At 38.7% G+C, this 17,072-nt stretch overlaps 1 protein-coding gene across 4 annotated transcripts in view; it reads left to right on the top strand.

Annotated features, from left to right (window-relative positions):
- The window catches only part of VGLL3 (vestigial like family member 3), a 54,158-nt gene that overhangs the window by 20,769 nt on the left and 16,317 nt on the right, over positions 1-17,072 (top strand). For all 4 annotated transcript variants that reach the window (XM_005895591.2, XM_070367852.1, XM_070367866.1 and 1 more), the window contains exon 3: positions 2,684-3,217. In XM_005895591.2, the coding sequence (XP_005895653.2) occupies positions 2,684-3,217 (534 nt within the window). The remainder of the gene's footprint in view (positions 1-2,683; positions 3,218-17,072) is intronic.

The raw sequence follows: 17,072 nt of genomic DNA, 5'->3' as shown, positions 1-17,072 counted from the left end.
TGGTGAGGCTGACGGGGAGAGAGAGGAAGAGCTTACAGTGTAGTGACTTAGCCTTTAGTGAAGCTAAAGAAAGAAAATACTTGAAACAACCCAGTGATATCCTAACTATGTTCATCAAAGTACATATATGGAAGTTGAGTCAAGTTACTTAAAATTTCCCTGAGGTTAAAAGAAAAAAAAACTATGTCCTGAAAGTTTATGAAGAATGTGGACATGTCTGACATGTCCACGTTCTTACTTCAGAAACTTTTATTTCACATAAACTTTTTCATATAAACTTATTTCACAGTACTTCTTGGGATATCCTTCATTTCATGGAGATATCTAGCAAGGTTCTTTTATGTGGAGCCCAGTATAAAAATGCTGTTGTACTGTACATGCATAACTAATGTACTAACAACCTTATCTTTATAGATAGAAATAATCCATAGGACATGTCACAGAATGGTTAGAAGCATGGGGCCAGAAGATATTTGGAATTAAATGAGCTCAAATGCCTTATATTTGATTGGAAGACACTAAGCCACAAACAAGGCAACAGATCACTTTGGGTCCTACAATAAGAGAGGATGATTGCTGGATACCAGCTCTCGACCTGGGCTCTCCAGACTCCCAGGCCAGGGCTTGCTCAGTTACCTGTGCTGGACGCAACAGGCTACGGCTGGAGTAGCTATTTCTCTAAACACAGATCTTACCATAACCCTTCCTAGGAACTATACTCCATAAAAATTAATTTAAAAAGTAAAAACAAAACTCTTTTTAAGCTCACTGGACCTCCTCAGGATAGTACCCATATTTAGTGCATGGCTTGTAAGGCTATGAAAAGCCAACCTAGGCAGTATATTAAAAAGCAGAGACATTACTTTGCCAACAAAGGTCCATCTAGTCAAAGCTATGGTTTTTCCAGTAGTCATGTATGCATTTGAGAATTGGACTATAAAGGAAGCTGAGCACTGAAGAATTGATGCTTTTGAACTATGGTGTTGGAGAAGACTCTTGCGAGTCCCTTAGACTGCAAGAAGATCCAACCCGTCCACCCTAAAGGAAATCAGTGTTGATTGTTCATTGGAAGGACTGATGCTGAAGCTGAAGCTCCAAAACTTTGGCCATCTGATGCAAAGAACTGACTCATTTGAAAAGACCCTGATGCTGGGAAAGATTGAAGGCAGAAGAAGAGAAGGACAGAGAATGAGATGGCTGGATGGCATCACCAGCTCAATGGACATGAGTTTGAGTAAACTCCAGGAGTTGGTGATGGACAGGGAGGCCTGGCATGCTGCAGTCCCTGGGGTCACAAAGAGTCGGACACGACTGAGCAACTGAACTGAACTGAACTGTAAGGCCATACCCATCTGGGTCCTTCTTGGACCGTAGTATGTTTGCCACCATCTGCCCACTGAGTCCTTTTTTGATTCCTCAAATGCTGCTTTGTGCAAGTATGTGTATTCTGGCCTTTCTCCACACACTTTTTCATTAGCCTAAAACACTCTTCCCTAACTCTTCTTATGGCTAGCCCTCCTGACCCTTTTGTGCTGTTACTTTCTAAGCCAGTTTCAATGCCCTGTCTGTGTATTTCCCCTCCTGAGAGCACAATCTAAGTTACATTGCTCATGTCTATATATTTCTCTGTTCCCTTCCAGATGTGACTGAAGATGGCATCTGTCCAATCATCCCTAGTCACCCAATGTTTCACACATAGTAGGACATCTATAAATATGTCATGAACTTTGAGTGGATAAATTGAAGCAAAGCTTGGAATTGTTCTCTCTCTTGCTTATTTATCTCCAAGTGCTATTTTTTTGATATCATTCCCCCCTTCTCAATATCTCCTCCAATCCATAACCCACCTGAATCTCCTCCACTCATGATTTCCACAGAATTTTCACCAAATTCTAGGTGTTCAGGTTATAGTTACAAGTGTGCTGACTTGTGGCAGGCACAGTTGTGATGAGTGACAGCCATTCCTTGCCTCAGCTTCTACATCTCTAAAATGCGGATAATAATAGTAACTACCTCATAAGTTTGGAGTGTGGACCCAATGAGATCAACCCATGAAAAGCTCCTGGCCTTGTATCCAGTACTGGGTCACTGACATTAAATGTAAACTATTATTATTTTCAGTCTAGAAACTCCCAGACCTCTACAGAAAAACTAAATGGGAATACATCTTTCTTGATGTAAAGTGAGTGCTGGCAAGTATCCTTAAGTATGATCTTACTTCCCTTTGTTTTGGCATTAAAATGGTTAGTTTGAGTGAAAATTGTATTTGCCTTTAAAAGAAGTTGGTAAACATCATTTGCAATCTACCTGAATCATGTCCATGGCATAACCTTTTTTTTTAACCTGTGACGTATGTACCCGTGACCTCTGCTCAGACCTAACTGCATTAAGACACCCAGGAGAAAGCGAAGTTTTCCAGTCCTAGACTCGTCCACCTCAGCCTAGACAGTGACCGCCTAAACTAAGCCAGCAACACTAGGGACTCACTCATCATCTGGGCCCCTGCGCATTGGCTTGGGGAGAAACCTGTGTCTGGTATCATTACCTGATATATCATTCACCTCCGTGTGGGGAGAAAAAGAGTGCATACTCATTAGCTTGCTTGAGAATACTGGACAAGTAGAGGCAAGTCTATCCCAGAACTGAATCTTATGTAAATAATGTTATTTTTCTGTCTTCTCAGACAGCTCAGCTCTCTCAAGCCAGCGGACTAGTTTCCCGACTTCCTTTTGGACCAGCTCTTACCAGCCCCCACCCGCACCCTGTCTGGGGGGCGTTCATCCTGACTTCCAGGTCACTGCACCCCCGGGCAACTTTACGGCCGCCGACCCCAGCCCCTGGCCGGGACACGGGCTGCATCAGACTGGCTCTGCCCCTCCACCTCCAGTGTCGGAGTCCTGGCACTACCCGCTGGCATCTCAGGTGAGCCCGTCCTACGGGCACGTCCACGACGTGTACATGCGGCACCACCCCCCGCACGTGCATCACCGCCACCACCACCACCACCACCACCATCACCACCACCCTCCTGCGGGCTCCGCCCTGGATCCACCTTATGGGCCCCTGCTGATGCCCTCCGTACGTGCGGCCAGGATTGCCGCGCCCCCGTGTGACATCACAAAGACAGATCCAACGACAGTCACCACCGCTACCTCAGCGTGGGCCGGAGCCTTTCACGGAACCGTGGACTTAGTGCCTAGTGTGGGCTTTGATGCAGGTGAGCCCGGCGATTTCCTCCTTTCTATAGAACGAAGAAAAATGCCTGAAACGAATCACTGAGAATGGAGGGTGTTTTAAACATTATGAAGTATTTTTTTTTTCTCTTACAAGGAAAGTTAAGCTTTGTCCATATGGTTTTCAATTCACCGTTTTGCAAGAATTCCTGCATTCCTGCAGAAACTGGTGTGACTACCTGAGAGAGGTCTCAGAGCTTTTCTCCCATTTCTTAAGCTAGTAATCTGTGTATTTGAATTGGAATCTCTGGTATCTTATGTTTACAAAGATTTAAGCACATTGGTTAAATCGCCCATGTCTCCATACTCTCTAAGGGTGATGTGTAATGCCTGACAATTCAGATCTAGTATGTTTCAGTAATTTTCCCTTCTCCCTTTTTGTCAGATCTTATTTATGATTTATAAACCAAACTACTTTCTGAAATGCAATTCATGGAATATAATCATGGTCTTTGAAAAGAATTAGGAAATAAATTTTAAAGGAATGGATTTCTCTTCTCTTCCTACCCCTTTCGTTCCTCTTCATTTGTCTTTTGTTATTTCCCTCCTTCCTTCCCTTCTTTCCTTCCTCTTCCTCCTCTTTCCTTTCTCCCTCTCTCTTATTTTAAAGCATCAAACTTAAGACACTACTCCAAAATTTATATTTAACAGATTTGGGGAAAAAATAACAGTAAGGGAAATATTTCTTCAAAGGACATTCAGCTCCTCTCTGGAATTCACTAGGTCTGAAAACCATGGTGTTAAATGCTTGAGCTTGGTTTTTTGAACAGACTACTTATATTAATAGTGTTATTTGTTCCAAGTTCAGAAAAATCACAAACATCAGAGGCTAAAAAACAAATCAAGTCAGTGATTATATCCCCAGAAACTACATTCTAAAGATAGCCACCACCACCTCTAATCCCAGGTTCTTTTCTGAGAATCCTTGTGAAAAATTAGGGCTTTCTTTCCAGAGGTTTAAGGAAACACACTTTTAAATTTTTTATAAGTTTTAATTATTTCCTTATTTTCCCTGGAAATGAGAAAACTCAGTCTTTTCATAGTGTTCCTTAGTTTTCCTCTTAGTGGTGGTGTTCAGTCACTGAGTCATGTCTGACTCTTTGCGACACTATGGACTGCAGCATGTAAGTTCCTCTGTCCTCCACTACCTCTCTGAGTTTCCTCAAATTCTTGTCCATTGAGTCAGTTATGCTAACCATATCATCTGCCACCCCCTACTCCTTTTGCCTTTGATCTTCACATCATAGGGTCTTTTCCAGTGTGTCAGCTCTTCCCACCAAGTAGCCAAAATATTGGAACCTTCAGCATCAGTCCTTCCTTATTCTTCATGTGTTGTTCAGTTGCTCAGTCATGTCCAACTCTTTGTGACTCCATGAACTGCAGCACACCAAGCTTTCCTGTCCTTTACTATCTCCTAGAGTTTGCTCAAACTCATATCCATTGAGTCAGTGATACTATTTAACCATCTCTGCTGCCTCCTTCTCCTCTTGTGCTGCATCTTTCAGATCATCAGAGTCTTTTCCAATGGGTTGGCTCTTTGCATCAGGTGGCAAAAGTGTTAGAACTTCAGCTTCAGCATCGGTCCTTCCAATGAGTATTCAGGGTTGATTTTCTTTAGGATTGACTGGCTTGAACTCCTTGCAGTCCAAGGGACTCTAAATTCTTCTCCAGCACAACAATTTGAAAGGATCAATTCTTTGGCACTCAGTCTTCTTTATGGTCTGGGCTTCCCAGGGAGCACTAGTCATAAAGAACCTGCCTGCCAATGCTGGAGACATAAAAGACAGGTTTGATCCCTGGATTGGGAAGATACCCTGAAGGAGGAAATGGCAATACACTCCAGTATTCTTGCCTAAAGAATTTCATGGACAGAGGAGCTTGGCAGGCTATAGGATCACAAAGAGTAGGACAAGACTGAAGCGACTTAGCACAGCACACACTTCTTTATGGTTCAACACTCACATCTAATCTGTACATGACTACTGGAAAAACCATAACTTTGATATATGGACCTTTGTTGGCAAAGTGATGTCTCTGCCTAGATTTTTGATATGTTGTCTAGATTTGTCATAGCTTTTCTTACAAGGAGCAAGTGTTTTTGAATTTCATCACTGCAGTCACTCTCCACAGTGATTTTGGAGCCCAAGAAAAACAATCTGTCATTGTTTCCATAGGTGTTTCCCCATCTATTTGCCATGAAGTGATGGGACCAGATGCCAAGATCATAGTTTTTCGAATGTTGAGTTTTAAGCCAGCTTTTTCACTCTTCTCTTTTACATTCATCAAGACACTATTTAGCTCCTCTTTCCTTTCTGCCATTAGCATGGGATCATCTGCACATCTGAGGTTGTTGATATTTCTCTCAGCAATCTTGATTCCAGCTGTGATTTATCCAGTCAGGCATTTCACATAATATACCCTGCATAATATACTCTGCATATAATGTATAGCCTTGATGTATTCCTTTCCCAATTTTGAACCAATTCATTGTTCCATGTCTGCTTCTATTACTTCTTGTCCTGCGTACAGGTTTCTCAGGAGGCGGGTAAGGTGATCTGATATTCCTGTCTCTTTAGTATATTCTTAGTGTACAGGATTTTAAATCTGAATGCCAATTCACAGCAGAGAACTCCACAGAGTAACAAATGCTCAGCCTCCATTTATGTTCATCCTAACCTAAGTAGAACATCCTTATCTTGATTAACTGGTTCTCCACTAAGCTTTTCGATGTTGGTCATTGCCTAATGTCTCCAATCTCTGCTTCCTGTTTAGTCTTTGGGTTCAAGCTGCTTTTCTAAACTATCAGGCAAGAACTTGGTTCTTCCTCTATGTAAGAAGAGAATGTGATGCAGATAACCACCACAGGTTTGCCTCCATCCTTTGCCACATACTAGTAGTATGAACTCTTGAGTCATTCGATGCCTTGGGCCAGATAGAATGAGAGTCCCAGTGAGTTAGCTACCATCATTGGCAGCCAGTCTCTGGAGGCTCTCAATTTCCCAGAACCTGTGTGGCCAAGGTTAGTAATGCTTTTAGAAGCAAAAGGAACATTCTCTTCTTTCTTAGTTTGGGCTGCTTCAGCAGAATACTATATACTGGGTGTGGTTAACAACAAATATTTAGTTCTCACAGTTAGTTCTCTGGGAAATCTAAGACCAAGATGCCAACACATTCAGTGTCTGGTGAGGGCCCACTTCCTGAATCATAGAGACTTTCTTTTCAATGTGTCCTCATTTGAGGTGGAAGGGACAAATGAGTTCTCTGCACTCTCATTTATAAGGACATTAATCACATTCATGAAGACTCTACCTTCATGACTTAATCTCCTTCTGAGGGCCTCACCTCTAAATACCATTACATTGAGGGATAAGATTTAACATGTGAACTTTTCAGGGATATAAGCTTTCCAGAAGTAGATGTGATTGCCTTTGCTTTCTGTTTCTGTCACTGATTACCTACTTTTGTACTTGTTAATTTTGATGTGAGCCTGATTCACTGACTCATTGTTTAGAATTTTGGCTTGAAATAATCTCTTTGGAATGAAAAGTCATCCTCCTACCTTCAGGAAGTAGGAGAAGATTTTCATTCTCTATAAAGAATCTAGAGAGAACCCATGTGGATATATTATATAATAGTTCTTAATGCTGAGCTATGAATTAATATGTATTGAGTATCCACTATATAAGATATTGCCAGAGATATTATATATATTTATATTATAATAAATATATATACTATATTAATTTATATATTATAATAAATAAAATATATAAATAACACATTTTATTATTATATATTATATAATAATATATTAAAATTTATATATATATATATATAATTGCTTGTAATTCTTAAACTAAATCTAAGATGGATCTTCTCCAGTTCAGTTACTAATAAGGAAATGGCTCGGTTTTCCTATTTGAAAACATCTTCCTAAATCTCAAATGCCCAAGCTATATTTGACCCCAAATCTGCCCCAAACTAAGGCATTGCTGGGGTAGCATCTGCCTTTTTATGTAGGTGAATGAAACTATTGATTAAAACTGTTATATTAGACTGTAAATGATTAATATTAAGGAATGAAGATTTACCTATAGGACATATGTAGTGCTCCTCTTTGTCATTGTGGGTTTAGGATGATGATCATGAGTCATTCCTATCCATAAGTTTAACCCAGTTGAACAAAGACAAGGGAATCAAGAAGATAAAGGTAAAATCATAGCATAATTATCACCTGTGTGTGTTTAGTCACACAGTCGTGTCCGACTCTTTGTGACCCCATGGATTGTAGCTTGCCTGGCTCCTCTGTCCATGAGATTTTCCAGGCAAGAATATTTCCGTGGGTTGCCATTTCCTCCTTCAGAGGATCTGCTGACCCAGGGATCAAACCCACTGAGCCATTGCATCAGTACAAATTTAGGCCAAATTAGAGATCTTAAATTAGGCTTACTACTACAATTGAGCTTCCCAGAATCTTCATTTAAATTTAGATTCTGGTAGATCCCATCCTACTGAAATATTCTCTTCAAAGAAGAGTCCCGTAGACATCTTCCTTGTCACACAATTTAGAGCCTTGTTACTGTGAAAAGCGATAATGATTGGTCAGGTTTGCCACAGATAAGTATAAACCGAGGCATGCCTTACCTTACACAGGTAGCAGAAGGAGCATGCCTCTCCCTTCATGTGAGGTCTGACCCCAAAAAGAGAGGATGGAAGGGATGAAGCCTTCAGGACTCATTTTCCTCTCCTAAACTCAGGCATCATATCAAATATCGAATCTCTCTTCTTTTAGGAAGGGTTAGAAGTGTTTTCAGTCAGTTTCCCCAAGAAACAGACTCTAAGACACAATTTTGCTTGTAGAAAATTTGTGTAGTATTGTTCTCAGGACAACATCTTTGTACAATAAGAGAGAATTAACCAGGAGAAGTCTCACAATGAATAAGTTCAACTGAAACTTAGTGGATTCTACAGGGAGTTCTGGAGCTGGGATGACTTTTTAAAATTATCCTGCCTTAAGTCAAGGTGGATGGACTTTTATGTTCTCACTTTGATCAGTTACTGTGTGTATTTGCCCTTGGAAAAATAGTCAGTACATTAGGCAAGGTGGCCTTGTTCAGCTGAAGGCAATTCCCAGAGAGAGACAACTGAAGGCTCTATGCTGTGAACATCAAGAAAATGAATATCTCAACACAGGATACAGAGGGATCTGGCAGTCCCCAGTATCCACAAAGAGGGACAACAGAAGGGCAGTAGCTGCTCTTCCGCTTATCTAAGTACTTGTTAAAGAACAGAAGTTTCTATATCATAAGCCCAAGCTGGAAAAGGTAAGATTGTTGAAAAGAAAGAGAGTCCCTGTACATAATCTGGGCAAGGTTGACCTAACCATGCCACGCAAAACAGCTCAGAACCCAACATCTATATCAGGTGGTTACTGAGCAGCTGTGAAAAGAGCCTGCATTCAGGTGATATAGGGATGAAACTTTCCAAAGTCTAGGTTCTTAGGCCACCAAAGTGTAGGTCATTTTCACATTAGGAGGCAAATAAACTAATCCAACCACTTTTTGAAAGGTATTTGGTAAAGGATACACTTATTTCCTCAGGAGGGAAGAGGTTTAATAATTATAGGTGCATTTTTATTTTGCAGTCATTTAATGAAATTGAATGACTAGGAGGTTGAATATTATGTAATGCTTAGTGACCTAAGAAAGTTTTAGAGTACCTTGTATGGTATAATCCAAGGGTCAGTAAAATTTTTCTGTAAATGGCCCGATAGGAATATTTAATGCATTGTGGGGATCACACTGTCTTTGTTGCCACTTCTCAACTTTGCTTTCATAATATAGAAGCTACCACAGACAAAAAATGAATAAATGATGTACCTATGCCCAATTAATCTTTGATGGACACTGAAATTTGAATTTTGTATGCTTTTTGTATGTCAATGAAAATGATACTTAGTTTTTTCATTCCTTCTTTCTCAACCGTTTAAAATCCAGTCTTCCATTCTTAGCTCATGGATTATGTATAAACAGACGGTGGGCCTGATTTGGTCTATGGGTTATAGTTTGCTGACCTCTAGTATATATAGTCCCATGCAAATACTTTTTAATCTATCTATATACATACATATGCATGTATGTGCCTGAAAGTATATACCCCAACATATAATGGTCATTGCTGCTAGTAATTTGTGTGCAACATGAGCTTTGAAGTGAAACTGCCTGGTTTTATAAGCTTAGCTCTGTTCCTTGCTAGCTACAGAATTTGGGGCAAATTTTTAAATTGCTTGGTGCCTTTAATTTTTTATCTTTAAAATATGTCTCATTGGATGGTGTTGAGGATTAAGTAAGTTAATGAAGTTAAACATTTAAAAGATGTGCCCTGCACATAATAGATACAATATAAATTCTAGCTACAAAAGAGAAAGTGATCAGACCCTCATTCATTTTAGCTTTAAAAAATTTATTATCGAACAGTATTTCACCTATCATATACTTCAGCATGTTAAAGCCTACAATTCAGTGGGTTTTAGTATGTTGATGATGTTCTACAAGTATCTCTATATCTAATTATAAAGCATGTCTGTTACCTCCACAAGAAACCCATAACTGTAAGGAATCAGTCCCAATTTCCTCCTTTCACTATCCCCTGGAAATCACTAATCTACTTTCTGTTCCTATGGGTTTTTTTTCACTGTGGAAATTTCATATATAGAGAGTCATACAGTATGTGGTCGTTTCTGTCTGCCTCCTTTCTCTTAGCCTGGGTTTTCAGGATTCGTCCATGTAGCATGTATAAGAACATCATTCCTTTTTGGGGTAGACATTAGTCCATTGTATGGATAGACCACATTTTGTGGGCTTCCCAGTTGGTGCTAACAGTGAAGAACCCACCTGCCAATGCAGGAGACATAAGAGAGATGGGTTTGATCCTTCCCTCAGTTGGGAACATCTCCTGGAGGAAGGCATGGCAGCATACTCCAGTATTTTTGCCTGGAGAGTTCCATGGACAGAGGAGCTTAGTGGGCTATTATCCATAGGGTGACAAAGAGTCAAACATGACTGAAGTGACTTAGCATGCACGTATGCCCCACATCTTGTGAATTATATATCAATTTTTTTTTCCTACTTTTTGTCTAATAAGGATAGTGCTGTAATGGATACTCATGTACAAGTTTGTGGGTGAACATATATTTTTAATTTTCTTGGGTATGTACATACATACTAGAACTGTGGGGTTGAGAGAACCTCACTTTATTTTGATACCTATTTCTTAAAGATATAAAGAGAATATACTTTAACTGTAATTAATTTTTAAAATATTTATTACAGAATATTGTAATATAGTAATAAAATAGAGTTCTGAGGTTTGGTAGACAAAATTCTTCTCTAAGAATAAGGAGAGATAGTCCATCTTTTCTGAAGGGCCCAAGGTAAGGTGAGGAACACAGAATATAAAGAGATATTCACTTTCTGGGGCATGCAAGCACATAAATCCTTAAATTTTGCCTCAACCTGCCCTGGCCCTACTTTCGCTATCACTTATTGCTCCCTCTGTTGAACGGATATTACATAGAGATCTCTTGGAATGATCAGTGTGTTGATATAATCATAGAGCATCTCTGTCTTCCCTCCTTGTGCAAAATACCCTTCTTTACCAAAAGGCTGTTATCAAAATCTCACATAAAACTCTCCTCTTTTCCTTAGCAATCACAGAACTGGGTTCGGTTCCTTGAGAACAGTGGTTTCTAAATGTAATGAGAGGCTTAATTGAAAAACAGAAAGATTTTTGGTGAAATGAATTTGTTAACATTGCCTTCTCTGTACATCCCATTGAGATCAGAACTCAGTTTAGTGTATAAAAGGCTATTATCCATTCTTTAGTAAAGAAACATTCTTTAGTAAAGAAACATCTTAAATTTTGCTTAATAGGAGATCTTCCACCTGACTTTCTTTTGGGCACATTTTGTTTTTAGCATACTTATGAACTTCTCATGGAATGCTCTTTGGGAAATGCTATTACTGTTTTTTCATCATAAAAACCATGTGGTTTTCAACTTCTGCTAGTAACTTTCACCTAACATGTAGCTACTGTGAAGAGGTATGGTTTAGAAAGCGTAGATGGGTTTGAAGAAAATACCTAGAAAGGTAAACTGAAGAAGAGAGGACTCAGGATATGGAGGATTAAATTCAGTAATCTCAGAGTGTTGTATGATATCCTTTGTATGTCAGGAAGAAGAGAGTTAAATGTGGAAATATTTGTGATTTTGATACAATGTATTATGAGATATGTATATATGAATGCAAGAATATCATGCTCAGATTTTTTAATGATGACATTAGGTAAATTCTGACTTACAATTCATCTTTTAGTGGCCATAACCAAAAAATGCATCTTATGGAAATGCTGTCATATTTTCTGTTATTAACAACAATTTCTCTTATGTAGGACATAAAATGTTGCATATTTCAGCCAGTTTTAATTGATTTTTCAAGTAAGATTTGTTAATGAGGTCTTTTTTTTTACTGAAATACAAAGTTGAATTTATTTGTAGGTTCCATTTCATCCACTGTATTTAAATTTACAGAAAGGAAAAAGAGTCATGCTTTGTGACTTTTTTCCTGTAAACACAAGCTGCTCAGGGCTTGAGATGGTTTTCATCTCTAGATTCACAGATTTATTTTTCTTAGCATCCCTCATGTTATTTTAGCTCCAATTTTGTTATAATTTTTTTTTTTTTTACTTTGAGGAGTGTCACAATAATTCTATATAAAATATACATAAACAGCTTAGAGTTGAGGCATACATGTTCTTTTGCTAATGTTCATTTAGGTAGCTTAAAATTTAATAAACCAAACAATAGTCAATAATATTCTGTAGTATATCACAGGTTCAAGAAATCTGGAGATAAAAGAGAATTAACATATATTTATGTACTTTCTGGTTTCGCAAACATTTTGTCATATAAGCATTAACTGTGTGTGTGTAGCCTTGGGTGGCACTAGTGGTAAAGAACCCACCTGCCAGTGCAGGAGGCACTAACGTGACAGGTGTTCAATCCTTGGGTCTGGAAGATCCCTTGAGGAGGGATGGCCACCCACTCCAGTATTCCTGCCTTGAGAATCCCATGGACAGAGGAGCCTGGAGGGCTATGGTCCATGGGGTCACAAAGAGTCAGACACAACTGAAGCGACTTAGCATGATGTGTGTGTGTGTGTGTGTGTGTGTGTGTGTGTGTGTGTCTGTGCGTGTGCATACAGTTGTCTCTGGCTCTTTGTGACCCAATGGACTATAGACTGCCAGGCTCCTTTGTCCTTTGAATTTTCCAGAATATTCCAGACAATAATGAATATACCTTCAGATATTGAAATCAAGATTACTTATGATAGAATGGGACAGAGTTCCTCCTAGACAGAGAAAAACTGTAACTGCAATAGTTAATAGATATGAAAATTTCTTGCTAAATGGGAGTTATGAAATTTTCCAGGAAAACTCAGGAAACTACTTTTCTAGTATTCTCACAAATTTTGAGGCATGTAGCAAATTATTTCTGAAGAGAATTTCATACCGATGGGCTTGATTAACTTGGGTATAGATATACTCTGTTAAGAAAGAAACCTGGAAAAATATTTTTGAACTCCTAAATTGTGGTAGTGGATAGGGAGCATTGGACAACAATAGGGAAGTGAGAAGTTCACAAATGACCTTATCTTTTTTTTTTATTCTTCACAGACACTTTGTGTCTGAAAATATTATGAGTAAAATCACCTTAGTTTTCTGAATTTTTTGTGGTATAAGACCTGTAAACTACATATATTTGTATGTATAACTATAACTTTATAGTTATATTTATATATGTATATATATTTATACATATATATGCGGTGCTGTGCTTAGTCGCTCAGTCGTGTCCGAATCTTGTGACCCCACAGATTGTAGCCCACCATGCTCTTCTGTCCATGGGGATTTTCCAGGCAGGAATACCAGAATGGGTTGCTATGTCCTGCTCCAGGCGATCTTCCCAACCCAGTGATCAAGCCCAGATCTCCCGCATTGCAAGCAGATGCTTTACTGTCTGAGCCACCAGGGAAGCCCATATATATCAAGTTTAATCTGAATTTCTTATCTGAATATTTTGTGAAAAAGACATCTTTCATAAATGACAAAATGTATTTTAATGCAATCTAAATTGTAATTATTGCTTACAATTATTATATAGTGTTTCCTTAGAAATAAGCTAGTTAAATTACTTCTTTGCTTAGGATCAAGGTGGTCAACTTGCTTAATACTATATGGATGCTTTACATTGAAATCCATTAGAAATATAAATATCTTTGTTTTATCAGATGCAGGAAATAAAAGACCAGGGTAAAAATAGTTCACTTACTAGAGTAGCAAATGGACAAGCAGTTTCTGTCTATGAAAGAGAAATGGATATCAAGTTACCACTTGCTCTTTCATCTAGCCTGTAAGTTACCATCTCTCTAGATCACATCTCAAAACCATGCTTTCTTGAAGGTGGGTCTGGTGCTGTCAAGCCTGGGCAAAACTTAAGCATGAAAGTTCTCAGAATAACCTTGCTAAGCTATTTTAACATCTCATTTTAAAATGTCACAAATTTTGGTATTTGGATCACGAAGGATATCAAAATCATGGAGCTTTGCATAAAATAACCTCTTTGAATTTGCATAAAATAACCTCTTTGAATTTGTTTCTCTCTATAGATATTTACATTAGATGCTTCTAAAGATATTTATATTAGATGTTTCTCTCTATAGACATTTACATTTACGAAAAAAGACTAAAGGAAACCTAAGACATTTGAATATTTACCTGATAACATAATACTCCAATTACAAGCTTTACAGTGAAAGAGAGATGTATTAAATTTGGAGAGAAATCATCTCAGTTCAGTTCAGTTCAGTTCAGTCGCTCAGTCATGTTCGACTCTTTGCAACTCCATGAACCGTGGCACACCAGGCCTCCCTGTCCATCACCAACTCCCAGAGTCCACCCAAACCCATGTCCATTGAGTCGGTGATGCCATCCAACCATCTCATACTCTGTCGTCCCCTTCTTCTCCTGCCCTCAATCTTTCCCTGCATTAGGGTCTTTTCAAATGAGTCAGCTCTTTGTATCAGGTGGCCAAAGTATTGGAGTTTCAGCTTCAACATCAGTCCTTCCAATGAACACTCAGGACTGATCTCCTTTAGGATGGACTGGTTAGAATCCTTGCAGTCCCAGGGACTCACAAGAGTCTTCTCCAACACCACAGTTCAAAAGCATCAATTCTTTGGTGCTCAGATTTCTTTATAGTCCAACTCTCACATCCATACATGACCACTGGAAAAACCATAGCCTTGACTAGATGGACCTTTGTTGACAAAGTAATGCCCCTGCTTTTTAATATACTGTCTAGGTTGGTCATAGCTTTCCTTCCAAGGAGTAAGTGTCTTTTAATTTCATGGCTGCAGTCACCACCTGCAGTGATTTTGGAGCCGAGAAAGACAGTCAGCCACTGTTTCCATTGTTTCTCCATCTATTTTCCATGAAGTGATGGGAATCATCTAGAGCCACAGTAATCATTAACAGGATAGTATTAATTATATAAAAATATTAAAGCACTAAGACAGTTTTCAGTATAAAGAAGAGAGTGCATTAAAGCAACATATATGATAAAGGCTCAACTAAAAGCCATGTCACTCCTTCCTACTTTACCAGTTCTTTGGAGCATAGTTATTACTCATTTAATACGTTTATGAAGGTTGTGGGGTTGGTGATTTATTGTAATCTTTCCTAACATTATTAATGATTTTTACAAATAAGGAAATTAATGAATTTTATTTAATAGTGTCATAAAATAGAATAGACAGAGAAGCTTACTTCTAATCATTTGATTTCAGCAGGGAGACACATTAAATGGTTTTTTAATATAGAAGCCAGCCCTAGAACTATGTGATTTTTCAGTGACAGCTGTGCTGGTCGATAGAGATTTACAGATTTCTGGATACTTACCTTGAAGGCATTATCTTAATTAGGATAACTAAAGTGTCACAAAGAAATAGTTGTGGATTAAAGAAAATACTAGGAAGAATATTTGTAAACTAATACTTCCTGTGGACTTTTACTATTTTTTTGACAGTTTATTATGACCTGATAACATAAAGACTCTAGTAATTAACAGCTGATTGTGCCACTCTTTCTGCAAACCTTTGTTTTTCTTTTGGCCTGTGGCATAAGCCTATTTTCCACTGAAAGGAAAAAAAAAAAACCCGAAAGTATGTTACAGTATTTACACACTCTTGAATGGTATTAGCTGTATAAGGCACATGTCCAGAATGACAGTTCCGTGACCAGAAGGGTAATGGAAACCGTCTTTGAGATGCATGTAGAATGCCAGTAGATCCCAGCCAGAGAGTGAGATCTGCATTAAAAGTAGCAGGATGGTGAATCAGAGGGAGAAATACATTCCAGAGCACTGCTGTCAGTTTCCAGCATCCAGGGCTAGATTCTGCAGGACCTTAATGAAACTCCCCTGCTCTCCCAGAGTGCTGTAGATCTTCCCATTCTCCATCCTGGCCCTTCATCCAGAGGGGTGTGTGTGTGTGTGCATGTGTGTGTGTGCGTGTGCGCTTAGGCATGTCCTACTCTCTGCGACCCCATGGAGTCTCCTCTGTCTATAGCATTTCCCAGGCAAGAATATTGGAGTGGCACTGACATTTCCTACTCCAGGGGATCTCCCGGATGCAGGGATCAAACCCATGTCTCTTGAATTTCCTGCACTGGCAGGTTGATTGTTTACCATGGAGCCACCTGGGAAGCCCATCCTTAGGATGGTGCCATAATGTTACAATGCCCAAAGCATGGAGGTTTCTTCTCAGAGATTCTCTTCCAATCTTACAGGACAAATGCAGACACATTCTGAGAGAATTCTGAATGTTTTAAGGTGCATTTGTATAATACAAATAAATGCCTGTGTGTGTGTGTGTGTAAATCCTTGTAAAAGACATCTTGGTTAAGGGAAAATGCTATTTTCATATATTGCTGTTACAAAATTAGAGAAGTGTAAGTTTTTTTTTTAAGTAAACTGAAATATGTACTACAGTTAAAAATTCTCCTAAATTTTGACCCAGCATTGACTCCTCTTGTGAGTCTGTACCACACAAATATAAGCAGCAGCATGCGAGGACAGGTACAAAAATGTTTATTGTAACAATGTTCATAATATCTCGGAAGTGGAATCAAGTGATTGCCATTAAGAGGGGATCTATGAGTGAAGCACGTTTTGTGTGATGCTGCTGACTAAAAAAAAAAGATGAAGAAGCACATTTAGATGCCCTTTTCTTAAAAGGACTTTTTGATATGGACCGCTTTTAAAGTCTTTATTGAATTTGTTACAATACTGCTTCTGTTTTATGTTTTGGTTTTTTGGCTCCAAGGAATCTTGGGATCAGGGACCCAACCTGCAAACCCTTCATTGAGAGGCAAAGTCTTAACCACTGGACCACCAAGGAAAACCCTATATGCCTTTTTTTTTTTTGGAAAAAACAGATGGCAAGAAATCCTGTATGTGTATTTATGCATTTCAATGAAAGCAGAGAAGACTAGTTTGTTAATTTGGGTTTCCTTTTGGGACTGAAGGTATTGTTGTCACTAATGTGGTTTAAGGAGGAGAGAAGGAGAAATTTATAAGAGAAAAATATGTTTGAGTGTGTGTGCCTATGTGTATTCCTGTGTATATATGAGAAAGAGACAAGGAAAAAGGAGAAATATTGATTTTTATGAATAACTTACTCTTCCTCCAAAACTTAGGGAGCTAAGATGAAGAATTGATGGTAA

This window comes from Bos mutus, chromosome 1 (genome assembly GCF_027580195.1).
Source record: "Bos mutus isolate GX-2022 chromosome 1, NWIPB_WYAK_1.1, whole genome shotgun sequence".
Classification (NCBI taxonomy): Eukaryota; Metazoa; Chordata; class Mammalia; order Artiodactyla; family Bovidae; genus Bos; species Bos mutus.
Note: the sequence above shows the minus strand (reverse complement) of the source record. Positions and strands in the feature narration are given on the sequence as shown.